The sequence below is a fragment of the Scyliorhinus torazame genome, chromosome 3 (genome assembly GCF_047496885.1).
Source record: "Scyliorhinus torazame isolate Kashiwa2021f chromosome 3, sScyTor2.1, whole genome shotgun sequence".
Taxonomy (NCBI): domain Eukaryota; kingdom Metazoa; phylum Chordata; class Chondrichthyes; order Carcharhiniformes; family Scyliorhinidae; genus Scyliorhinus; species Scyliorhinus torazame.
The window spans coordinates 26,720,824-26,746,675 of NC_092709.1; the positions used below are offsets into that span (position 1 = coordinate 26,720,824).

The 25,852-nt window shown below is 46.3% G+C and overlaps 1 protein-coding gene across 4 annotated transcripts in view; it reads left to right on the top strand.

The window, feature by feature from the left end:
• Window positions 1-23,037, top strand: part of gpat3 (glycerol-3-phosphate acyltransferase 3) — a 75,429-nt gene extending 52,392 nt beyond the window's left edge. For all 4 annotated transcript variants that reach the window (XM_072495460.1, XM_072495457.1, XM_072495459.1 and 1 more), the window contains exons 12-13: window positions 10,959-11,038; window positions 20,078-23,037. In XM_072495460.1, the coding sequence (XP_072351561.1) occupies window positions 10,959-11,038; window positions 20,078-20,174 (177 nt within the window). In that variant the 3' untranslated portion in view covers window positions 20,175-23,037. The remainder of the gene's footprint in view (window positions 1-10,958; window positions 11,039-20,077) is intronic.
• Window positions 23,038-25,852: the final 2,815 nt, after the last annotated feature.

The following is a 25,852-nucleotide window of genomic DNA, read 5'->3' on the forward strand; positions in this document are numbered from 1 at the left end:
GTGGCCCGTCCACATAGGCCCTGGGTTGGTTGATGGGCCTGTGCCGTCGGCTGCAATCAGTGTGGTGGAGGATCCGGGCCCGGAGGGCGACTGTCCAAAAGCTGTCAGCCACCCAGTGTCGGGAGCGGAGGGTACACATGAGACTCTCTGCAGTGGGGTGCAGGGCTCACTCGTGCCTGACACTGTATCCCCCTTCGCCCCCTCTGGGATCATCCAGAATCTGGCACATCATAATGGAAGGTTCTTTTGTTATTCTGCCTCCGTAGATAGTTCAGGCAGTGCCCTATTGGGCCCCCCTCCACCAACACCCCGACTCCCACCCACCCCATCACCCTCCTTTCCCCTCTCTCCCCACCACCCTCCCTTCCTTTCCCTTGGTACTGAGGGGAGGGTAGCCTGTTTGTCCAACGCAAAATTAGTGTTTGTACCATTTGGCCTTGTATACATTTTTTACTGTTATAATAAAAAGGTATGGCCCATCCACCTACCCTGCACATCTTTGGGTTGTGGGGGGTGAGAGACACGGGGAGATTGTGCAAACTCCACATGGACAATGGACCGGGATCGAACCTGGGTCCTCGGCACTGTGAGGCAGCAGTGCTAACCACTGCACCACCGTGCTGCCCAGGTAGGTGATTGGTTTGTAACTAATCGTCCTCTTATGGCATTGCAGTTGGACAGTCGAGGCTTCAGGACTGGAGGGCATGAAATAAATGATCCAGGGAGTGTGTATGCCATTCGCTCCCTATTTCCGAGTCCTATTCCGTCCTTATTTTTATGGAAGACGGGCAGCATGGCGGCGCAGTGAGTAGCACTGCAGTCTCATGGCGCTGAGGTCCCAGGTTCGATCCCGGCTCTGGGCCACTGTCCGTGTGGAGTTTGCACATTCTCCCCGTGTTTGCGTGGGTTTCGCCCCCACAACTCAAAAAGATGTGCAGGGTAGGTGGATTGGCCATGCTAAATGGCCCCTTAATTGGAAAAATGAATTGGGTACTCTAAATTTATTTTTAAAAATTAAAAAGATAAAATAAAATGTTATGGAAGACTTTTTATATTATTACTTTCAGTTAAATAGGAAAACATAAGGTAACTTGGGAAGTAACGAAGTGGAGCTTGTTGGGAGGTAGAGGTTTCTCTGCAGTTCAGGCTGGGAGGTGCAAACTGTGGGGCTACAGTGCTATTATTGGATGTACTTGCAGCGTGACAGGTTTCCCCAGGCAGTTTCCATTATACTTGTAAATTTCTGAATTTTTTGTAGAAATATAAAAATAGGGAAAGAGTGCATGTCTTGCAAATATATTAATATATTGTAGATATCTGTGTGACAAGACGTAAATTGCAATGGTGTTTCTGTTCAAGGCACAACAATATGGACCTGTTTCTGGTTATGTGCAGAGAAGTTGGGCAAAGAGTAATTGATTCCATTCACTTGAGCATTCAATATACGAACAGCACTGTCCAGCATTTGCTTCAATAATATTTTTGAGGAGTTCAAACGTAAGCTTCTGTACGAAGATGACAAATAGTGTTAGCAGTGTTCTTATCATAATGTTTAAAATTCCCAATACCTCAGCACCCTCTTTAGCCAAATGGTTCAAGCACCTCCTAATAACCTGGAGGCCTTGTGTTCAAATCTCACCAGGGTAAGTGGTGAAAATGAACTCGGACAATTTGTGCCTTGATTGCCGTATAAACCCAAACTTATTCCCTAATCCGAAACCTCCGTCTGCCCCACGCGTGTCGCCAGCCATATTATGTTGAAGATTCCTAGTACCCCCTGATTGGCTTTGTCGTGTGAGGATCTCTATTCTTGGAAGTTTTAACAGGACAGCCCAACAAAAGCTCATGGGTTAAATTCAGAGTAAAGTTCCTGCTACACTATCTCAGCAAACATTTCCAGGGCAGGTACACCAGGGATATGCTACAGGGCAAATTTCTCACTAATTCACCCATAACAATGTGCTACATTCTCAACATTAGAACAGCCCCCATCTACCCTTTTTATAACTTTTTTTGTGTCTATCCCATTAACCATCCTGTGGGCCCAATGTGGACTAAAGCACATTCACAATCAAATCCAACAAAGCCTCACCTAGTGTTGGCTTGTGATGCACAATCAATTGCACAGAGATGAGAGTTGAATACAACTGAGGCTTTATTACACTAAGATGCGTGGCCTCCTACAGCAGCTGGCGAAATGGCTGCTGTATGGGGAGCACATATATTTATACTCTGCCAACTGGGCGGAGCCAGCAGGCAGGGACTACCCCCGTACCTGTAGTACAGGGTCTTACCACACATCTTCTAATATGTACAACAGTGGTGATTACCACATTCACCCACTGTTAAAATTGGGTAAGGCAGGGGTGGTGGAGAACTATATACAGAGCAAGTTTAATATACAGAAGTGAAGAAAAATATTTCTTTCCGAAGTCCAGTACAAGGTGGTTTGATAGTCCCGAACCAATTATAGATTTAGCCGGTCCAGGGCCTTGATGTGGCGTTGGGAGTGACGCAGTGGTGGCGGCGATTCCGGTTTTGGTCTGGTCCTCGGTGACTCCGGGAGCGTGCCGAAATCCTCTTCATCTTCGGGCATGGGCAGGGGGAGGACGGATGGTCCTGGGGAGGTTACTGCTGCTGGGTGCGCCGGGTGAGGGGCGGTTGGAGCCGGGCCGGAGGGGTGGGGGTGTGTGTGGAGCCTGCTGGTGCCAGGTCCCTGAGGGAGACAGTATCCTGGCGGCCGTCGGGGTAGGCTATGTAGGCATACTGGGAGTTAGCGTGGAGTAACTGCACCCTTTCAACCAATGGGTCTACCTGTGGAGTTGTACGTGCCTATGGAGGAGTACGGGTCCTGGAGATGAGAGCCAAGTCGGGAGCAACACCCCGGATGTGGACTTTCTGGGGAAGGCAAAGAGACGTTCATGGGGTGTGTTGTTAGTGGTGGTGCATAATAGCGACCGAATGGAATGCACTGCACCAGGGAGGACCTCCTGACAGTGGGAGGCCGGGAGATTTCTGGACCGTGGGGCCAGTTGGACGGCTCTCCAGACCGTCCCGTTCTCCCTCTCACCTGCCCGTTTCCCCGGGGGTTATAGCTGGTCGTCCTGCTGGAGGCGATATCCCTGTTGAGCAGGAACTGAAGCAGCTCAACACTCATGAAGGAGGATCCCCTGTCACTGTGGATGTAGGCAGGGAAGCCGAACAGAGCGAAGATTGTGTTGAGGGCTTTGATGGCAGTGGCAGACGTCATGTCGGGGCATGGGATGGCGAAGGGGAATGTTACGGTCAGTGGAGGGGCCCTTTGAAATACACGCTGAGGCGTTCAAAGGGGCGGGGAGGTCTTCACCAGGCACGCGCGGTCTGGCTGGTAGAAGTGTGGTTTGCACTCCGCACAGACCTGGCAGTCTCTGGTGATTGCCCTGACTTCCTCGACGGAGTAGGGCAGATTGCGGGCCTTTATGAAATAGTACAACCGTGTGACTCCCGGGTGACAAAGGTTGTCGTGCAGGGTCCGGAGTCGGTCCACTTGTGCGCTGGCACATGTACCTCGGGATAGGGCATCTGGGGGCTCGTTGAGCTTGCCGGGGCGATACAAAATCTCGTAGTTGTAGGTGGAGAGCTCGATCCTCCACCTCAAGATTTTATCATTTTTGATCTTACCCCGCTGTGTATTATTGAGCATGAAGGGCAGTGAGGAGAGTGAATCTCCTGCCCGCCAGGTAATGCCTCCAATGCTGCACAGCTTCAACGATGACTTGGGCCACTTTCGATGGAGGAGTGCCGAATTTCGGAGGCATAAAAGGTTTGTGAAAAGAATGCCACGGGCCTGCCTGCCTGCCTGATTGAGCGTGGCGGCTAGGACAACGTCTGATGCGTCGCTTTCCACTTGAAAGGGCAGCGTCCCGTCTACTGCGTGCATCGCGGCCTTGGCGATATAAGTTCTAATACGGTTGAAGGCATGTTGAGCCTCGGCCCTCAGGTGGAATAGGGTGGACTGGATGAGTGGGCGGGCCTTGTCCGCATAGTTTGGGAACCACTGGGCGTAGTATGAAAAGAACCCCAGGCAGCGTTTGAGGGCCTTGGGGCAGTGGGGAAGGGGGAGCTCCAGGAGGGGGCGCATGCGGTCGGGATCTGGCCCCAGAACTCCGTTCTGGATCACATAGCCGAGGATGGCTAAGCGGTTCGTGTTGAATACGCACTTCTCCTTGTTATAGGTGAGGTTGAGGAGAGTGGCGTTGTGGAGAAATTTGGCAAGGTCGGCATCGTGGTCCTGCTGATCGTGGCCGCAGATGATGACGTTGTCTAGGTACGGGAAGGTGGCCCACAACCCGTACTGGTCGACCATTCGGTCCATCACCCTTTGGAAGACCGAGACCCCGTTGGTGATGCCGAAGGGAACCCTGAGAAAATGGTAGAGGCGGCCATCTGCCTCGAAGGCAGTGTATGGGCGGTCCGCCTTATGGATGGGGAACTAGTGGTAGGCGGATTTAAGGTCTACAGTTGAGAAGACCTGGTACTGTGCAATCTGATTGACCATATCAGATATGGGTGGGAGGGGGTACGCGTCGAGAGCGTGTACCGATTGATGGTCTGGCTGTAGTCCATGACCATTCTGTGTTTCTCCCCAGTTTTCACCACTACCACTTGGGCTCTCCAGGGGCTGTTGCTGGCCTTGATACTGCCTTCTCGAAGCAGACGCTGGACCTTGGACCTGATGAAGGTCCTGTCCTGGGCGCTGTACCGTCTGCTCCTGGTGGCGACGGATTTACAATCCGGGGTTAGATCTGCAAAGAGGGAAGGTGGGTCGACCTTTAGGGTCGCGAGGCCGCACACAGTAAGGGGTGGTAGGGGCCCGCCGAATTTCAAGGTTAGGCTCTGGAGGTTACACTGGAAATCCAGGCCGAGTAGCAGGGCAGCGCAGAGGTTGGGGAGGACGTAGAGGTGGAAGCCGCTGAATTCTACGCCCTGGACCGTGAGTGTGACTATACAGTATCCCTGGATCGCCATGTGGTCCGAGAAGGGGAAGATGGCGGCGGCCACTGGCTACGCGTGGTCTGAGGGGGAGAAGATGGCGGCGGCCACTGGCCGTGCGTGGTCTGAGGGGGAGAAGATGGCGGTGGCCACTGGCCGCGCGTGTTCCGGGGAGGTGAAGATGGTGGCGCCCACTGTCCGTACGTGAGGGGGGTCGGGGCAATAGTGACTGAGTGGGCCTGGCACAGCGCAGCGAAGTGCCCCTTCTTGTCGCAGGCCTTACAAAGGGCGGTGCGGGCCGGGCAGCGTTGGCGGGGGTGTTTCTACTGCCCATAGAAGTAACATTGGGGGCCCCTGGGTTGGTTGGCTGGTGTGTGGCACAGGCGTATTGGCTGTGTGAGGCCCCCAGTGGGGCGGCCGTCTGCGGAGTCCACGATGTGTAGGAGGGGTGGGCCACGCGGCTGGGGGTGTAGGCCTGAATATTGCGCGAGGCGACTGTCGATAGCGCCAGGTTTTCTTTTTGCTGCGAGGTCGAGAGTGGCCCCCTCTGACAGCATCGCCGATCCTCGGCATTCAGGGTCCAGTGTCTGCACAGGGAGTGTATGGTCAACTGAGATCCGGTGTGTGTGGCTCAGTCCTGTGGTTACAGAGTGAAAATCAGCAGAAAATTATGTTGGGAGTTGTTGCAGCTGTAACTGCAGCTGGTGCTATCATTGCTGCTCCAGTGGTTCTGGGAGTCGTGGGATTTACCAGTGCTGGAATAGCAAGCGGTTCTGTTGCAGCAAGTATGATGTCTGCAGCAGCTGTTGCCAATGGAGGAGGTGTAGCAGCTGGAAGTCTGGTGGCTCTCCTGCAATCTGCAGGAGCTGTTGGGTTGTCGGCCGGAACCAAAGTTGTTCTGGGCATTGGAGGTGCTCTTGTGGATTCGATCTTCGGGCGCTAAAACAGCTGGAGATGAATGAATGCCTCTTTCGTTCTGAATATAGAGGGAGAACATTTTTAACTAAAATTTAATAAAATGCTCTGCATAAAAAAAAAGAGAGTGGCCTCCTCTAAAAGTTGCTGGCGTATGAGGCCTGACTCTATCCCCGTAACGAAGGCGTCCCGCATGAGGAGGTTTGAATGTTCCGTGGCCGTGATGGCCTGACAGTCACAGTCTCTGACCAGGGGAATTAGAGCACGCCAGAAATCTTCTATGGACTCAGCAGGGAGTTGACTGCGAGTAGAGAGTACGTGTCTGGCGAAGAGCGTGTTCATCTACTGGGCGTAATTCTCTTTCAGTAGCGCCATGGCTTTGTCGTAGTTCGTTGCGTCCTGGATAAGAGGAAAGATGTTGGAGCTCAGCGGCGAGTAGAGTATTTGGATCTTCTGAACTTCCGAGATTGGGTCCGGTGCAGACCTGATGTAAGCTTCGAAACAAGCTAGCCAGTGTTGAAAGTCCTTTTTGGAGTGCTTGATTGCAGATCCAGCTGCAGGCGATCTGGCTTGAAGCGGAGGTCCATCTTCTGAAAATCTTAGAGTAATAAATTGATGCTCGATCAATTGCACAGAGATGAGAGTTGAATACAACTGAGGCTTCATTACACTAAGATGTATAGCCTTCTACAGCAGCTGACGAAATGGCTGCTGTATGGGGAGCACATATATTTATACTCTGCCGACTGGGCGGAGCCAGCAGGCAGGGACTACCCCCGTACCTGTAGTACTGGGTCTTACCACACATCTTCTAATATGTACAACATTGGTGATTACCACAGCTTGGAGAGATTAGACGTGCACATGGTTAGACAAGGAGATCCGGTCCCAAACACAACGGAGCCAACTTCTGTATCATATTAAAAAGTAAGTAGACAGCCAGGCTTCTCAGGTGAGGGAGAGATGTCACCAATTCTGCAGCAGATTCAGATTTGCAATGAGGATAAAGAGTGGAGATAGCAAGGGAGAGAACTGTTTAATGTAATTGCTTTTAAATCTCTGTGTGCACCTCACTATTCTCAGAATCAAATTTATGACTGACTATATTCTTAAAATTCTTGTGTTAAGCATGTCTCATTGGATTTATCACATCCAATGTCCCTCGCTGTGTGTCTCGTAATGTGAACATATTTCAACGAAAGATAATCTGTCATTCCTTTGTGACTGATTTAATTAATCACTGTCTGTTTAATTAAGAAACTACTTTGCTCAAATATCTCAACAAGTAGGAAAAACTATTAGGCATGAAATAAGGAGCTTTCACAAATTAAATCCGGAATCCAATTCCAAATCCAATTGGGCAGTACAGCGACACAGTGGTTAGCACTGCTGCCTCACATCGCCAGGGACACGGATTCAATTCCAACCTTGGTGGACTGTCTGTGTGGAGTTTGCACATTCTCCCCGTGGCTGTGTGGATTTCCTCCGGGGGCTCCGGTTTCCTCCCACAGTCCGAAGATGTGCAGGTTAGGTGAATTTCCCATGCTAAATTGTCCCCATGTGTCCAAAGGTTAGGTGGGGTTACAAGAATAGAGTGGAAAGTTGGCCTAAGTAGGGTGCTCTTTCAGAGGGTTGGTGCAGACTCGATGGGCTGAATGGCCTCCTTCTGCACTGTAGGGATTCAATGATTCTATGAAATCGTAAGCTTTAAATGAAAATTACCCATTTGCAAGCACCAACTAACGGAAAGGATAATCCAAAACAAATCCCCCCCCATTGTGCTAGCCCTGATACTTTCTGATCCGCTATCCTATATGTTTTTAATTAGATTTGAAGCCAGTACACAAAAAGTGCCAAAATTATTGTTTTTTGAATTTGGACTCATTTTGCCTTCACTTCCCTGCTGTGTTCCCAGAGCTGACTAACTTCACTTCTGGAGAGCAGAACAGAAGGAAATAGAGGATTGGGGCAAAGTTTGCTTTATGGGAAGTAGCCAAGTGTCACTGTCTGGAGACCATATGCAACGTGATGCAAAAACAGAAAATGCTGGCACTATTTAACGGTGTTGGCAGCATCTATGGAGAGAGAGGGAAATATAATTAATGGGTGGGATTTTCTGGTCGCCCCGCCCCAGGTCAAATGGTCCGTCAAATTTTCTCTCCCACCTGTGACGATTCCTGTGGTGGGTGGTTCCTGAATATTTACCCCAGCGTTTTAAATCAATTTTGACTTATGCAAAAATTCAGGTGTTCAGGAGAATAGTTGTATTGGAGGTGAAACGTTAACTCTGGATGGGATTTTCCGGCCCTGCCCACTGCCGGGATCGTCCTGTCCGCCCAAAGTCAAAGGGCCGCTGCATCTCCCGCGGTGCCTCCCGCCACAACCGGGCTGGAAAAACCCGGCCTCCCTCTTTCTCTCGGCACAGATGTTGCCAGACCCGCTGAGTGTTCCCAGTACTTTCCAGATTTGATTTCAGATTTCTAACATCTGCATATCTTGCTTTTATCGGTGCTGAGATGGGCCAGGGAAGCTGTGTGTTTACCTTCTGTGGGAGGCCATGGTAACTGCGTGGTTAAAGCAGCTTAGCTGCATGCTGGTCACTGAGCAGAGAAGAAAGCCAGGCCCTGGGTTGCAGCGCAACTGATGCGAGTTACGGCTTGCCACTATTGGTGACTGATCTTGGCAGAATGCAGTACCAGTCACATCACATCTACCAGAATTACTCATGGTGCACGGGTATGCATTAAACCCAAGTAACCATAGAAGGCAGTGGGCCTTGACACTGTGAATGGAATCATGAGAGTTTATATCTTTTGGGAAAGACTAGACATTTTGGTGCTCTTTTCTCCTGAAGGCTGAGGGGGTGCCTGATAGAGAATTGTAAAATTATGGAAGGGTTTGAAAGGGTAGCTCAGTTGGCTGGGCGGCTGGTTCCTGATCCAGTGCACTGCCAACAGCGAGGGTTCAATTCCTGTACCGGCTGAGGTTGTCCAGCCTTCTCAGCCTTGCCCCTCCCTCGCCTGAGGTGTGGTGACCCTCCATAAGACCATAAGACATAGGAGCGGAAGTAAGGCCATTCGGCCCATCGAGTCCACTCCACCATTCAATCATGGCTGATTTCAACTCCATTTACCCGCTCTCTCTCCATAGCCCTTAATTCCTCGAGAAATCAAGAATTTATCAACTTCTGTCTTAAAGACACTCAACGTCCCGGCCTCCACCGCCCTCTGTGGCAATGAATTCCACAGACCCACCACTCTCTGGCGGAAGACATTTCTCCTCATCTCTGTTCTAAAGTGACTCCCTTTTATTCTAAGGCTGTGCCCCCGGGTCCTAGTCTCCCCTGCTAATGGAAACAACTTCCCTACATCCACCCTATCTAAGCCATTCATTATCTTGTAAGTTTCTATTAGATCTCCCCTCAACCTCCTAAACTCCAATGAATATAATCCCAGGATCCTCAGACGTTCATCGTATGTTAGGCCTACCATTCCTGGGATCATCCGTGTGAATCTCCGCTGGACCCGCTCCAGTGCCAGTATGTCCTTCCTGAGGTGTGGGGCCCAAAATTGCTCACAGTATTCTATATGGGGCCTAACTAATGCTTTATAAAGCTTCAGAAGTACATCCCTGCTTTTATATTCCAAGCCTCTTGAGATGAATGACAACATTGCATTTGCTTTCTTAATTACGGACTCAACCTGCAAGTTTACCTTTAGAGAATCCTGGACTAGGACTCCCAAGTCCCTTTGCACTTCAGCATTATGAATTTTGTCACCGTTTAGAAAATAGTCCACGCCTCTATTCTTTTTTCCAAAGTGCAAGACCTCGCACTTGCCCACGTTGAATTTCATCAGCCATTTCTTGGACCACTCCCCTAAACTGTCTAAATCTTTCTGCAGCCTCCCCACCTCCTCCATACTACCTGCCCCTCCACCTATCTTTGTATCATCGGCAAACTTAGCCAGAATGCCCTCAGTCCCGTCATCTAGATCGTTAATATATAAAGAGAACAGCTGTGGCCCCAACACTGAACCCTGCGGGACACCCTCGGGTTAAATCACCACCAGTCAGCTCTCTCTCTCAAAAAGGGAGGGCGGCCTAGGTCCTCGGGAGCTATGGCGACTTCCATTTTGTTTCATTCCCACTTTTGGAAGAGCCAAAAACCAACAGCCATAATTACAATAAATACAGCTGGGACTTCAGGAGAAACTTTACCCAGTAAGTGGATAGAACGTGGAACTTGCTACCACATGGAGGAGTGAGGCAAATAGCATTGATGCAATTAAGAGGAAGCTGGGTAAATTGTTGGGGGGGGGGTATGGAATAGAAGTATTTTAGCCATGGCGTTGTGGTACATTAGAGTTGGGAGGAGGCACGTATGGAACCCACTGGCATGGACCACTTGTGTGAAATGGCCTGTGTGCAATGTCCTATTTATGCGCTGTAAGTTGTATATAATATAGGGGAAGCTGTATGGCTGTGAGTATACTTTCCATTTGTAAACAATGCTGCAGGAAATTGGTCATATATATTAGATGCTTGGTATTGCCCCAATTGTAAAACTGCTTGGCTTTTTAGCACAGTGGGTAGCACTGTTGCTTCACAGCTCCAGGGTCCCAGGTTCGATTCTCAGCTTGGGTCACTGTCTGTGTGGAGTCTGCACTTTCTCCCCGTGTCTGCCTGGGTTTCCGGGTGCTCCGGGTTCCTCCCACAAGTCCCGAAAGGCGTGCTGTTAGGTAATTTGGACATTCTGAATTCTCCCTCTGCGTACCCGAAAAGGCGCCGGAGTGCGGCGACTAGGGGCTTTTCACAGTAACTTCATTGCAGTGTTAATGTAAGCGTACCTGTGACAATAAATTTATTATTATTATTATTTTACATGAGCAATGCCACAGGAGGCCTGCCCCTGCTGCACTTAAGTTTAGAAAACTAAATGCTTTAAAAATCCTTTTGCAGAGTTATCTTAGTCAACTTATATTTTGTCATTTAGAACTTACTCTCACACAGTTTGCCCCATCAGGAATTAAGTGATTGCCGAGTAACGGTATGCCTCTCCCTTCACTCTCCAGGAAGATGAAGATGCCGTGCAGTTTGCCAATCGAGTCAAAGCAGCCATCGCTCAGCAGGGAGGCTTGGTGGATCTCGCCTGGTAACTTGACGCGTGCAAGCGCTTTAAATGGATAATAAAATGGAGTGATTGTTTGGGGGCTTCTCTTCTAAGAATTGGGTTTTGATTGAACTTTTAGCTACCAAGAAAGGGGCTGAAAAGCAAATTACCTTTATGAACGGGTGGCAGTTGAGTTTTGTAATTCTTTGGTGAGGGGATAGAAACGAAAAAGAAGACTTTGATTTTGTCTTTTCTTGGGTGATGGAGAGATTGGTTTCCATTACTTAAAGGCACAGGTTTAGTTGAGAGCTGTTAAAACTTACCCAGATTGAGTTTTAGTGGCATGAAACTCAATGGACACAGTTTCCACCAGTTGGGTTAAGAGCCTAAGGACTATTTGATCCATCGGGCTTCTGTTTGGAGACCAGTTTGTAAATGTTTGCAGTCAAAATGTTCATGTTCTCCGGTACTTTCACGTAAGTGGTGTCAGATGCTGGATATAAGAAACTAAAATTGGGAAATGGTGGAAACATAGCAGACCGGGCAGCATCTTTAGTTCACGCTTCAGGTTGATGACCTTGTCCTCAGATCTCTGAGGCATTATGTCACATGCTTTGTCCAACCATAACCTTCAGTCCCGGAAACGCACACCCATGTCTTTGCCATCTCCAGATACACTGACACCAACGTTTTACTTGCTCTCTTGTTCCATCCTCCATAAACTTTAACTTGTGATACACTTGACCGTTCTTAGCTTATTTTATGCCAAATCCTGCTCGCCCATCTCCCCCCATATTTGCTCATCTATATTCTGTCCGTTTACTCCGAAGCCGTAAACCTGAAACCCGAGTCTCTGACTTCAATCCTTTTCCTGGCTGTTGTGTATTCATGTTTGTTCCTAATTAAAACAAGTTCACTTTAAGAGTCTGATCACATGGCACATTGATGACATCATCCGGCATTTGCGCGGCAAAAGGGCCCGTTGAGTAAACACATTTCTAATAAAGCTCTTGTTTGTTTGCACCTTGTGTGGGCTGCAAGCCTATCCTTTAACAAAATACTGCAAAGAAAACTGGCGATGAAGAGGTCGGAACCACGCTGGTAGACTCCCGGAGAAAGAAAAATAGAAAAATCGTCGATCCGTGCGCAGATATCTGAAAAGGATTAAGAAGCTAACAACTTCACCTTACCAAAGCTGGCGATGGAGGGGTGCCGTATTGGTATCCGCCATCGAAGGAACCAAACGTTAAACACAGATTTTGGAGGAAATAACATTGAAAAGAAGCTTGCCACGTGCTCTGCCAGGAAAGACCTGGAACATTACAGTGAGCATGGTGTAAGTACCCTGCAAGAATAGTTTAGAGCTGGGGTATTCCAAAGCTTTGAAGGATACAGGCTGAGCTCAGGATTACCTTGGATAAAAAAGAAGCAAGAGGTCGTGGTAAAACCTTTGTGGCAGATCGCGCTTTCGCAATCCCTTTCCAGAGTAAAAATGACAGGAATCGTTGGCGGGTGGGACCGTATGATGAAAACACCGAGCGGTGGAGCTCATATACTAAAGGATTTTATTATTTTGTCCAAACGAATAAAATTGCAGCAGATATTGTCATCCCAATGTGGGGAAAACTTTCAATCTGTTGTGAAGTCATAGACCTATGTTAGATAAATGCGAGGTGATGCATTTTGGCAGATCGAATCAGGCCAGGACCTACTCAGTTAATGGTATGGCGTTGGGGAGAGTTATAGAACAAAGAGATCTAGGAGTACAGGTTCATAGCTCCTTGAAGGTGGAGTCGCAGGTGGACAGGGTGTGAAGAAGGCATTCGGCATGCTTGGTTTCATTGGTCAGAACATTGAATACAGGAGTTGGGACGTCTTGTTGAAGTTGTACATGACATTGGTACGGCCACACTTGGAATACTGTGTGCAGTTCTGGTTACCCTATTATAGAAAGGATATTATTAAACTGGAAAGAGTGCAGAAAAGATTTACTAGGATGTTGCCGGGACTTGATGGTTTGAGTTATAAGGAGAGGCTGGATAGACTGGGACTTTTTTCCTTGGAGCGTAGGAGGCTTAGGGGTGATCTTATAGAGGTCTATAAAATAATGAGGGGCATAGATAAGGTAGATCGTCAACATCTTTCCCAAAGGTAGGGGAGTCTAAAACTAGAGGGCATAGGTTTAAGGTGAGAGGGGAGAGATTCAGAAGGGCCCAGAGGGGCAATTTCTTCACTCGGAGGGTAGTGAGTGTCTGGAATGGGCTGCCAGAGGTAGTAGTAGAGGCGGGTACAATTGTGTCTTTTAAAAAACATTTAGATAATTACATGGGTAAGATGGGTATAGAGGGTTATGGGCCAAGTGCGGGCAACTGGGACTAGCTTAATGGTAAGAACTGGGCGGCATGGACTGGTTGGGCCGAAGGGCCTGTTTCCATGCTGTAAACTTCTATGATTCTATAAGTCTGACGCAGCCAGAAAAAACAGGCTCGAAAACCTATGATGAGATTGTGAAGCTATTGCAGGGCCTCTTCTCATCTAAACCTTTGGTCATCGTAGAGTGGTTCAGGTTCCATCAACGTAACCAACAAGAAGGTAAATGAATCACCGAGTTCGCAGCTACTTTGAAGTAATTATCTGAATTCTGTGATTTTGGAGGTGTTGTGAATGACACCATTAGAGACCGACTAGTGCGTGGGTTAAGAAGTGAAGCTATCCAAAAAAAGCTATTAACAGAAAGCCACTTAAACTTAAAGAAGGCTTTAGAAGTTGCGATCTCTATGTAATTAGCAGCTACGGAAGCCCCAAAACTATGTTTGGTCACTAGAATCCATAAAATTTATGTTGAGACCCGAACACAGACACAGGTTTGAATTTGCCACCAATGTGCAAAAGTTGGGCACACAGCAGCAGACTACTGGTGCAAAGATGCAAAATGCAGGACTTGCGGTAAAAAGGGACACACCGATGGTGCTTGTCGGGGGAAGAAACAAACACGAACCAAGTGTATCAAATAGAAAACCTGAAGAGAGGCAAAAAGATCCACGAGATACAAAAAAGGCGGGAAAAAGGATCAGAGTCACAGTCAGATGACAAGCTGTCATTGAACGTACTGACCATTGCGGGTACAATGAACTGTTACTGAGTCACTCCTTTCCTGGACAGCCAACCGGTGAAAATGGAGGTGGACACTGGAGCAGCAGTTTCATTGGTACCAGAAACTGTTTGACCAGGAGAAACTATGAGATATCGCCTTAAAACCCTTTGAGATAATTCTTCAAACATATACCAGGGAAGTAGTTTTGTTGAGGGGTTGTATCGATGTAAATGTACAGCTAAATGTCCCTGCATGTTGTTAAAGGTAGCAATCCGGCCCTAATGGGAAGAACTTGGCTGGAGAGAATCATACTAAACTGGGCCGAGATGAATCTCGTGTCGGAGTCCGAAACAGGAACATTTTGAAGAAACATGCCATCGTCTTTAGTGGAGAGCTGGGAAGCATGAACGAGATCTCAGTCAAGCTAAAGATTAAGGACAAAAACTAAGCGAAATGCTTACAGGCGAGGTCAGTGCTGTACGCCATCAGACCTGACGTCGAGGAAGAATTAAAGGCTGGTCAAGACGGGAATCCTCTAACCCATTGATGTAAATGATTAGACCATGGCCACAGTACGTGTGATGAAGAAAGATTGTTCAGTACAAATATTTAGTGATTTTAAGGTCACTATCAATCTGGCACTCTGTGCAGAGCAGTGTACCCTCTGCCTTTAACTGATGATTTATTTGCTGCATTGGCTGGAGGCCAGCATTTCAGTAAAGTTGACCGGTCAACTTATCTCCAGATAAATGTGGACCCAGATTCATAATAATATTTGTCAATCGTGACACACAAAGGGCTATCCAGATATAAAGACTTTCATTTGGCATCACATTCTGAAGAAGAGCATCTTCAAAATCTAGATGCTACATTCCAGAGACTAGAAGACTGCGGACTACGAGTGTGGAAGGATAAATGTGAATTCTTCAGATCTTGCATTGAATACCTGAGGCACTTCATAGATGCAAAGGAACTGCACACATTACCTTCAGAAGTAAAAGCCAAAATTGGAGGCACCTACGCCTCAAAATGTAAATCAACTTGGATCGTTTTTGGTTTATTAAATCACCATGGAAGGTTTGTCCCCAATCTAGCAACTATTCTCAAGCCTTCACACAACTTATGTCAAAACAGGAAGTGAAAATAGTTGGATCAGTGTGAGAAGGCCTTCGTACAAGCTGAGGAGGCACTACTAAAGTCAGAAGTCCTGACACACTTTTAACCAAAGTTACTCTTGCAGCTGGTTGTGATGCATCACGTTACGAGGTGGGAACAGTGGTTTCTCACACAATACCCAATGATGAAGTGAAACCAATCGTGTTTGCATCAAGACCCTTGAACAAAGCAGAAATGAACTATGCACAGATAGAGAAGCAAGTTCTAGGTATCATTTTCAGACACTAACGTTTTCACCATTATCTATATGGGTGGAAATTTACTTTACTGACGGATCATCGACCACTGAAAGTGATACTCTGGCCGTACACTGGTATTTCATCTCTAGCAGTGTGCTGGATGCAGAGATGGGCTTTACTGTTGTCAGCACATACATATAAGATAAAATATCATTAATCAGATCTCCATGGGAATGCTGATGGACTCCCTAGATTACCATTACCTAATGGGTTGCCAATGAACAGTTGAAGTGGTAATATTGTCCATTATATTGTTCAATTCTGGTCGCCACACTACCAGAAGGATGTGGAGGCTTTGGAGAGGGTGCAGAAGAGATTTACCAGGATGTTGCCTTATGGAGGGCATTAACTATGAGGAGAGGTTGAATAAACTCAGTTTGTTCTCACTGGAACGATGGAGATTGAGGGGAGACCTGATAGAGGTCTACAAAATTATGGGGGGCATAGACAGGAACTCGCTGCCGGAGGAGGTGGTGAAAGCAGAGCCGATAGTGACGTTTAAGGGGCACCTTGACAAATACATGAATAGGATGGGAATAGAGGGATACGGACCCCGGAAGTGGAGAAGATTTTAGTTTAGACGGGCAGCATGGTCGGCGCGGGCTTGGATGGCCGAAGGGCCTGTTCTTTTGTTCTTTATTTCGAAGGAGTCAGTAACACGACTGTAACCGCAGGGCAAGTTGAGAAGTATACCAGAAATAATCCACTTCTGTCAGAAGTTATGGGCATGGCACACTGGTTCGCGACAATGGGCCACAGTTCATTTTGCAAGAATTGACAAATTATCTGAAGGAGAACGGAATCCAACATATCCAATCCGCTCCTTCTCATCCTGCCATTAATCTATTGGCTGGAAGGTTTGTTTAGACAATGAAGCATTCATCGAATGTAACTCGTGAGCAAGGATCATTGTCTAAAGAAAGCCAATTCCTGATGACATACAGGAATACAACACATTTGACAACCCAAAGTTCCCCGGTAGTACTCATGGTAAAACGTCAGTTACGCACAGTGCTTGATTTGCTGAAGCTTCTTAAGACAAGAGAAGTAGTTGAGAGGAGACCACAAAGTCCGATTTTGTGACATGAGAACAGGGCTAAACACCGTGTTTTCCAGAAAGGTCAAGAAGTATTGGCAAGGAACTGTACCACCAGTGAGAAGTGAATACCTGCCATCGCCTTAGCACAGACAGGACTGACCTTCTACACCGTTCATACTCGGGATGATGTAGCGTGGGGAAGACATGCTGATCAACTTTTCTCAACTCTAACTAGTTTGCCAGAGACCAGAATCAACTGAGAGTCCATAACAAAATGTGTCAAGTGAAGAGCTAGACATTCCTGAGAACCTGACAATACCAGAAACAACTGTGGGAGACAGTACCCCAGTTGAGGACCCTTCAAGTTAACCTGCAAACAGGACATGACTCTGGTTCGATGACAGGTGACGGCAAAACTAAACCAAAAACACCAGAAGTTGTAGTCAACTCGAAAACGCAGACATCTGAGATTCACCGACAAACGCTCAGAAATTGAACTCTTCCAAAAAGTCTAACTTATTGACTGTTGTGTTTATTAATTGTTCAGATTGTAAATTTTGATAACATTATAATGTGTTTCATTACAGGAACCTCTAATAAAGGAGGAGGAAAGTGTTGTGTATTCATGTTTGTTCCGAGTTGGAACAAGGTCACTTGATTATGTGACGTATTGATGACATCGGTTGTCTGTGCGGGCAAACAGGCAGCCTATCTTTACAGCCTGTGGAGTAAATACCTTTCTAATAAAGATCTGGTTTGTTTGTACTTTCATGGTCTGCAAGCCTATCATTTAAAAATACCCACAGTGGCCATGCTCCACCGTGCAATCCCCCTTGTTTTTCCTCATCTCCATTCCATGATCATGTCTCTGAATGTGGTCGCATGTGCTCCCCTCGCACCAATTTATCTCTTTATGGGGGCTAAGCCTTCAGTCATCCTGAGGCCAGCTCTAAAGTTACCTCTCAAAATCCATCACTGCGACCGAACCTTGCATCATCCTTCTGAATCTCATCCTTCCTGGCACAGTATATGCTTTTCCTAAACCCTCTGTTGTGCCTTTTTAAACCACTGTGTGTGTTTAACCCGTACATGGTGGACAAATGATCACACCAGTTGTTCAGTAGAATAATTGCATTCCGGATGCTCCGGTTTCCTCCACAGTCCAAAGATGTGCAGGTTAGGTGGATTGGCCATCCTAAGTTGCTCTTAGTGTCCAAAACGGATGGGCGGGGTTGCTGGGGATAGGGTGGTGTGGGTTTCAGTGGGGTGCTCTTTCCAAGGGTCGGTGCAGACTTGATGGGCTGAATGGCCTCCTTCTGCACTGTAAATTCTATGATGCTATGATAATTGTGTGTTAATACACACAAAGTTAAATACTTAATTGATCATACGTTCATGCACATTGGACTATAAATTAATACACTTAAAAACAACCTTAACTTAACTTCCAGGTGACTGGCAAGTACAGAGCAGATATATATGGCCTTATCTGAGATCTGGTAGTCTGACAATGCTGGAGTTCTTGTAGCTGGTCGTCTGCGTCCTCTGTTCCGGTCCCTCTGTGGGTGGCGTGGATGGTCCTTTTCTTGGCTGGTGATGGGTTCACCGTTGTTGTTGGCTGTCGAAAGCTGCAGTCGAGAGAGAGCGCTTCTAAGGTGGTGCAGCGCCTTTTTAACCTGCTTGGAATTTCATGCCCTTTTGTGGGCGGTCTCTGGGTCGTTGTCAATTAATTGATCAGGGCTCGAGTTTGCACATTCTCCCCGTGTTTGCGTGGGTTTTGTCCCCACAACCCAAAGATGTGCAGGGTAGGTGGACTGGCCACGCTAAATTGCCTCTTAAGTGGAAAAACTCTAAATTAAAACAAAAAAGGATCAGGACTCTGTGGTGATGTGCATCAATGTAAATACATGTAGGCTAGCTAGACACTAGAGAGAGTACCAGAGACATCACACACACACACACACACACACACTCAACTATAATCAGTTAGATAGGACACGACCAATGGACATTCACTATACACACAGAGGTGACACGACCACAGGGGGGGCATTACACCAACCCATATATAAAGGACTCCATACACATGATCTGCATCTTTCCAGTGGAGACAGTCAGTGAGTAGAGACACAGGGTTGATTCAATATTACACCCACCACGTGGATTGCAGAGACTGGTTAGTCAGTCTGGGTAGCTATAGTAGGATTAGCAGTAGTGTCGAACCTGAGTAAAAGAAGTGTAAATAGTTTAATAAACTTGTTGAAGTTATCTCCACCTCTGAACCTTCCTTGGTCAAGTGCACCACAAGGCAGCCGCTTATGCTACACCTAGAGCATCACAAATCAGGCTCCATCACCCTGATCGATCAAGTCCAATCAGGGGCTGCCACATCGATTTTGGGGTGGGCACTCATTGGCCATGCCTGGTAAGTGTTGGGGACAGAGGCTTAGGTGCCACTGTGTCTGGTAAACAATGTGATTGACAGGATAGTTCTATTGTTCCTGGGATGTCTGGAGATGGTCTTTTCCCTGGGCTGATAAAAACGTCTGGCCTGCAGGTTTTGTGTATCTGCAAGCTGCAGCCTGTCTGTCCCTGACTTTGACCATTTTTCCCAGTGCTCTTTGCGGGAGGCCATTTTAGATGGCCATTCCTCCGCAGAGCTCCTTGGATTGTACCATTTTCAGGATGGAAGTTGTTTATTCATTGTTTTGTTTTCTCTCCCCACAGCAAATGACTGAGAGTCATTTCTCCTTCGCTATATTTGGTTATTTGTCATTTTTTTCCTCCTTCCTTTGGGCCCAGTAACTTTAAAAGAATTAAATTGCAAAGCACGGTTCTGTTCCTTTTGTAATTGGATTGATATCATTGTAGTCTCTAAAGCCCTGACATCTGATGCTCCTCTATGCCTGCAACAGCCTTAACCAGTATCTCGGAGTCCAGTGTTGACCGCATTGATTTGTTGTCACATAAGTGGACCTCTTTCTCTCCCCCCCCCCCACCCCCCTCCAGTTCACTTGCTCAGAATTTCTAACTTTTCTAACTTTTCTCACTTCTGAGGTGGCAGGTCATCAGCCTGAAATGTTGACCCCGTTTTTCTCTCCACGGATGCTACCAGTCCGGCTGAGTATTCCCACGACTTACTGTTTTATTTCATTTCCGATGTCCAGCATCCAGAGTATTTTGCTTTTGTGCAATTGGGAACATCTACCATTCTCCGGGGGGGGGGGGGGGGTTCGGAAGGTGGGGTGGAGGGGACTATGTGGAAGGTTATACCATGCTAAATAACCTACTGATCACTCTTAAGGCACAACTAATAGCTCTTTAGCAATTCCGCCAAACATGGCGGATCTGATCCTGAAGCTAACAAAAGATTAATGTTTCAAATGGATACCAAAATACAACCAAGGATGAGTATCTGGCCCAGGTGTTGCTGTTTTATATGTGTTCTCTAGAGGTTTCTAGTAAATCCATGCCTTGTCCTTGTAAATGCCTAAATCTCAGAAGATGAGACTGAATATTTTCTTTTCCTCCAGGGATGGAGCTCTGAAAAGAGCCAAAGTTAAAGACAGTATGAAAGAACAGCAGCAGAAATACTACAGCAAGATGCTCTCTGGGAATGAAAGCAGCTGAAGAGAGACGAGATGTTAGTCCATCAGTCCTATGGTCATTGTTTACCTCCTCACGTCACTTAGATTTTCAGTGTATGTCTTCTCTTTATTTTTTGTACACTGAGCAAATTTACATATTTGAGTCCCAAATAGAACAATATGTATAAATGATAACAATCCTAACATGTTTTGTTCTTTGGCAAATCTCTGATCTATTGGTAGGTGATTAATGTGCCTGTCCTAGTTGGTCTGTGTTCTCCTTGAAGCAATGCTCCAGGATAATAAATGCAATGGGGTGGCAGGCCTCTGTCAAGATCTTCACATGGCTGAGCTTACAATTAACATGCAAAGTGGTTAATATTGGAAAAGGAGGGAAGCGTGACAGGATAAAATGTAGGGGGGATTCTCCGGGTCTCGTCTGTGGCAGGACCCGTTGCGAGCGAGGAGCAAGAACTGAAAATTTGGCGTTCCAGCCCAAACCCCAGTCCCTGTCAGCAGCACTGGAAAATCCCGTCCACGAACGAGGATGGAAGATTTTGGCTATTGTTTCTGAATTTTACCTGAGTTTGCATAGGTTCCAGTGGCTTTCCTTTCCATACCTGCACTCTTACCTTGAGGGTCTCCCCAAGGATCTATCCCTGACCCATCCTATTTCTCAAGCATGCGCTACCCCGTATCATCTGAAAACATGTCCGCTTCCACACCTATTCTGATGGCATCCAGCTCTACCTCAGCAACACCTCTATTGCCCCCGCCCCCTCTTCACTCAGACCCTTCGACTTGTCACACTGCCTGGATGAGGTGCAGTGCCGGATAAGCAGAAATTTGCTCCGGATAAAAATATTGGGGAGACCAAAATCATTGACTTCAGTCCCCACCACACACTGAATTCCTTGGCCGCTGTCTTTATTCCTCTCCCTGGCTACTCTGGCTGAACCGAGCAATTTGCAACTTTGGTGTCATATTTGATCCTGAGCAGAGCTTCTGCCCACATATCCGTAACATTCTCACCAGGAATGTAGTGCCGAATTTTGAAAAGATGGAGCTCTTAAGAAAATGTGTTGGCCATATCGTAATTTCTAATTCTATGATTATGTTGTTTTCTTATGCATTAATCGTTCGAGTCCCCCAAAGGTCAGTAAAACTATGCTTTTTAAGTGGAAAAAATATTGGTGCCCCAACTGCTACCAACCTGTTTCTCCCCCATCCCCCCCCCCCAAATAAACCTTGCCCCAGCCTCCCAAGTGCCCCCTCCCAACCACTAACCCCAACCTCTTCTTTCACGCCAACCTCCTCCGCACTCTCCTTCCCCAGCACTGCCCAATTTCTCTGCACCTCCCCCAGCAGTGCAGCAGCGAGTGATATTGACCTGACAGACCGGCTTCAAGGATTGGAACTCATGGCCTGAAAGTTCAGATCTCCTTTTTAAAGCTGGCCTCTCAGGTCCTGGGCTCTGGCAGCTCAGCATGGATGACGACAACGCAAAACACCAAGTCCTATACCCCTGGGTCACCCTGTTGTTTGGAATCATCTGCACCCTCTTTCCCTTGCCCTGGTTGGAGGTGCCAGAGTGGCGCTCAGAGTACCACTGCACCTCTGATTGTCACCTCCATAACATTGCCCAACTCCACCCATTCTCAGCTCATCAGTTGGTGAAGCCATCAGCTGTGCTTTTGCTACCTCGGGGCTTGACTATTTCAATGCTGTCATGGCTGACATTTACTCTACATCAACCTGAGCTCATCTAAAACACTGCTGCCCCTATCGAACTTGCACAAAGGTCTGTGCGCCCATCACGTTGGTCACCTGACCTAATATTGCCTTCTGTAGCTTGGTTCTAAATTTTGTCAGTGCTTCTGTGAAGCATTTTGAGACATCTTAGTATGTTAAAGACACAATATAAATGTCAGTTGTTGTTGGATATCCAATGTGTTTGGCAATTTTAAGACTATTAATACATTGATTAAATCTGTTGGAATAGTTGGATGTATTTATGGATAGGGTCTGATTCTGCCAACCTAATGGCAAGTGGATTCTGCAGTTCGTAGGCCCTTCTAATAACAGTCGGTATCAGACTTGGCTGCCATGGCAATATGCAGAACCATTGTCCATGGACTGGGATTGCTATCATTGGTCATATACATTTCAATAACTATTACAACTGCAGGAGGAGGCTCTTCAATCTTCACACTAAGTGGGGAGGGCACGTGTTCTGTGTTGGGGAGGGGGATGTTGTGTCTATCGCACACAACGGCAGCTTCTTTATAAAATAGCTCACCTTGTAACTGGCTTTCTAGTCAGTAACCGGAGTACATGAGGCGAAGGGACAACTAAATGGACACTCTTGGCTTTGTATAAGTTCTAATATTAAATATGTGAAACGCCAACAAGAATTTTACAACCTAACAAACATCTGACGATGAATATACAATTGATATACAGATCGAGAATGCTTTATCTGAAACCTTCGGGGCTGATTGCGTTTCGGTTTTCAGAGCATTTGGTTTTCAGATACCGCAAAAAGGCCTAGGCCTAGATACATAAAAATGGCTGAAGCCGAGGCTAGCTATGTTCTAAAGTAAATAAAGCGGCTAGGAAAGTAAGATGTATCACTGAATAATCAATACAGGGTATCTGTAATGAGCTCCCACCTCTGGTGTCACCTGCGATTTTGCTTGTCACGGTTCGCAAGGTAAATAGTGCAGGTGAAAATCGCAGAGCAAACAGTGCAGATAAACAATTAGATTTCCTGCGCTAAAGGTCAGGTGCTGTTGGCAACGTTTATGGGTTACAAACTTCTCACGTTAATCGTTGATGAGCTTTCTAGGATGTGTCCGGTTTGTGGATGAAGGATACTCAATCCGTAATAAAATTATATAAAATCAGTACTTGCTTTTTTTTTCTTTGTTGTCCTTTTCAAACTAAGCTAATAATTTATTTACAAATTTGACACTAATACTGAAACACACCAGACAATACTACAGAATTACATAAATGTTGCATATCAGAGGGAGGCCATTCGTTCCATCATATCTGCTATCCGAATGAACAGTTCACATAATGCTCTTCTCCCCATCACCCTACACTTTCCTCCTTTTTAGATTACAATCTAATTCCCTTTTGAATATTTAATTTGAACCTGCCTCCATCACATTCTCAGGCAGTGCATTTCACTTCTGCGTGAAATTATCTGACTTTTTCTTTTATAAATTTAGAATACCCAATTTTTTTTTTCCCCCAATTAAGGGGCACATCTTTTTCTGGGGGGTGAGACCCACGCAGACTCGGGGAGAATGTGCAAACTCCACACGGACAGTGACCCAGGGCCGGGATTGAACCCGGGTCCTCGGCGCTGTGAGGTAGCAGTGCTAACCACTGCACCACTCTTCTGCCCTTTATTGACTCAATACATAATTGGTTTGAAACCAATAAAAAGCCATGGATATTCAGTGATTCTTCTCTAAAATGTTGAAATCGCCTCTTTGAATTGCTACGTGACAAAGACTCCAAAGAGTCCCTCCTCCCAACAGTTTTGTGTGGAATTACGAGGGAATAATAATCAAGATACTTGTGTAGCTTTCTTCGACATGCAAAAAAACACTAAAGGCACTTCCTAAATAATGAATTCAGTGAATCTTTTCCAAGGGGTGAACTAATATTTTTCACCTGACCATAACTAAAAATATTCTCGCTAAGCTGTTGTGAGTTCAAAGGTTTGCGCCCAAGAAATGTATCAAAGTGCGCGAAGCTAATGAAACACAATTAACCTGATTTACGTAGGATCAGACATTTCCAGAACTAACCTCTCAGGACTGACCTTTTTTCTCCCATGACACCCAAGACAAAAAACATCTGCCTCTGCCACAGTCAATGAAGTCCATTTTAAATTCATGTTTCCCTGACTTATCCAAGTTGAAATAAGAAATGAAATGTTTTTTCTTTATCTTGATATCATGACTCGTTCTGCTTCTACCACATGTACAAACAAGGAGAAGCAAATAGAAGGACTATACCATTATTTGTTTGGAGACAGTTTCGGAATAAAAGTTGTAGGTGGGACACCCTACAAGTGACCTTAAAATGCTGTCAGATTGAATGCTGGAAATGTTCTGGGCTTCTGCTGATTAAGTCATGAAGCCTTCTAGTACAACCGATACATTCCTTACCTGGGATAGAAAACTAGTAATTTGGATCACAGGCCTGTACAGTTTAAATAGGATATATTTGGCCCGGTTTCTAATCCATTACAAGCAAAGACTTGAGAAGCTAAGGATTCAATGAGCAGTTTGGCATATAGAAGTCACACAGTGAAAGGATAAAGAAGGTCTGATGACTGTACAAGGCAGATGTAAGTCTGGCACTTAGATGCACAAGTTTCTCTGTGATCAAGGAAGGTGAGCCAACTAGTTCACATACAGCTACCAGCATGGAGGATAAGTTGATCCAGGAGGAAGAGGTAGCAACACCACTACCAGTCACAGGCTTGTCATACTATCTCAGAGGTTAACACTATCCTCCTAGGGGAAGGCAAAGTAACTTGTTCATCATTTTTCTTTTTATTCGTCCGTGAGATTGTGGGCATCGTAGACTGTGCCAGCATTTATTTCCCATCCCTAAGTTAAGAGCCATTGCTGTGGGTCTGGAGTCACATGTAGGCCAGACCAGGTAAGGATGGTAGATTTCCTCTCCTAAAGAACATTAGATGGGGTTTTACGACAATTGCCAATGGTGCCATGGTCATCGTTAGACTTTTAATTCCAGATTTTTATTTTGTTCAAATTTAACCATCTGCAGTGGCGGGATTCGAACCTGGGTACCCAGAGCACTACTCTGGGTCTCTGGTTTACTAGTCCAGTGACAATACCACTATGCCACCGCCGCTCCCTATTTTCCAGGGTGGACGAGCTTGCATAACTTCGGAAAATATGCCTAATTGTAGGCCTGTAGACTTTAGTCAATAGACTTGACACTATTGCTGTCAAGTAGCCAGCTGTCTAAAGAGCATAATCAAAAATTACTGTCACCAATTTATTTCAATCTCAGACACAACTCCACAGTACATTTATGAGAAGTTAATTGTTTCGACATAACTGAAATGCCTGTGTAAGCTCCTGCATTTATTTAATTATTAACTTTATCTATTAGCTGTTTACATTCTGTGTTTAAGTGCTGCCAACTGATTCTAAGGTTAATAAACATTTGTTAGTTCATGACTTTTTGTCTGACTTCCTTAACAGTTGGCAAGTGTGTTAATTCATTCACACAGTGCGATTCATGACGGGAGGTTGGTGGTGTAAATGTTAATAGAATCTGAACTGGTTGATGTAAAACAGTTTGGCGAGCCTAGAACTAGGCTTCATGAACTCCTAGGCATAGACTGGGTGGTAAACCTCAGATGGCTCTGTGAGGAGTTAAGGATTCATCTGGCGCCCTTGATGAATGTTCCTATCAGGATATTGATCGGAGCATTCTCACAGCGCCTAGAATTTGAATGAAGGCAAGAAAAGGGCAGATGCAGGAAAAGTCTGAAACAAAAACAGAAAATGTTTGAAGCACTCAGCAAGTCACTCATGTTCTTTGCTTCTGCACTCAGAAAAGGCTCCAGGCCATATTAATAAGGAAATTATTTCTTCTGCAAAAATAACTTGTCAACTAAACAACAACAGAAAACTCAGCAGATCAGTCAGGATCTGTGAAGAA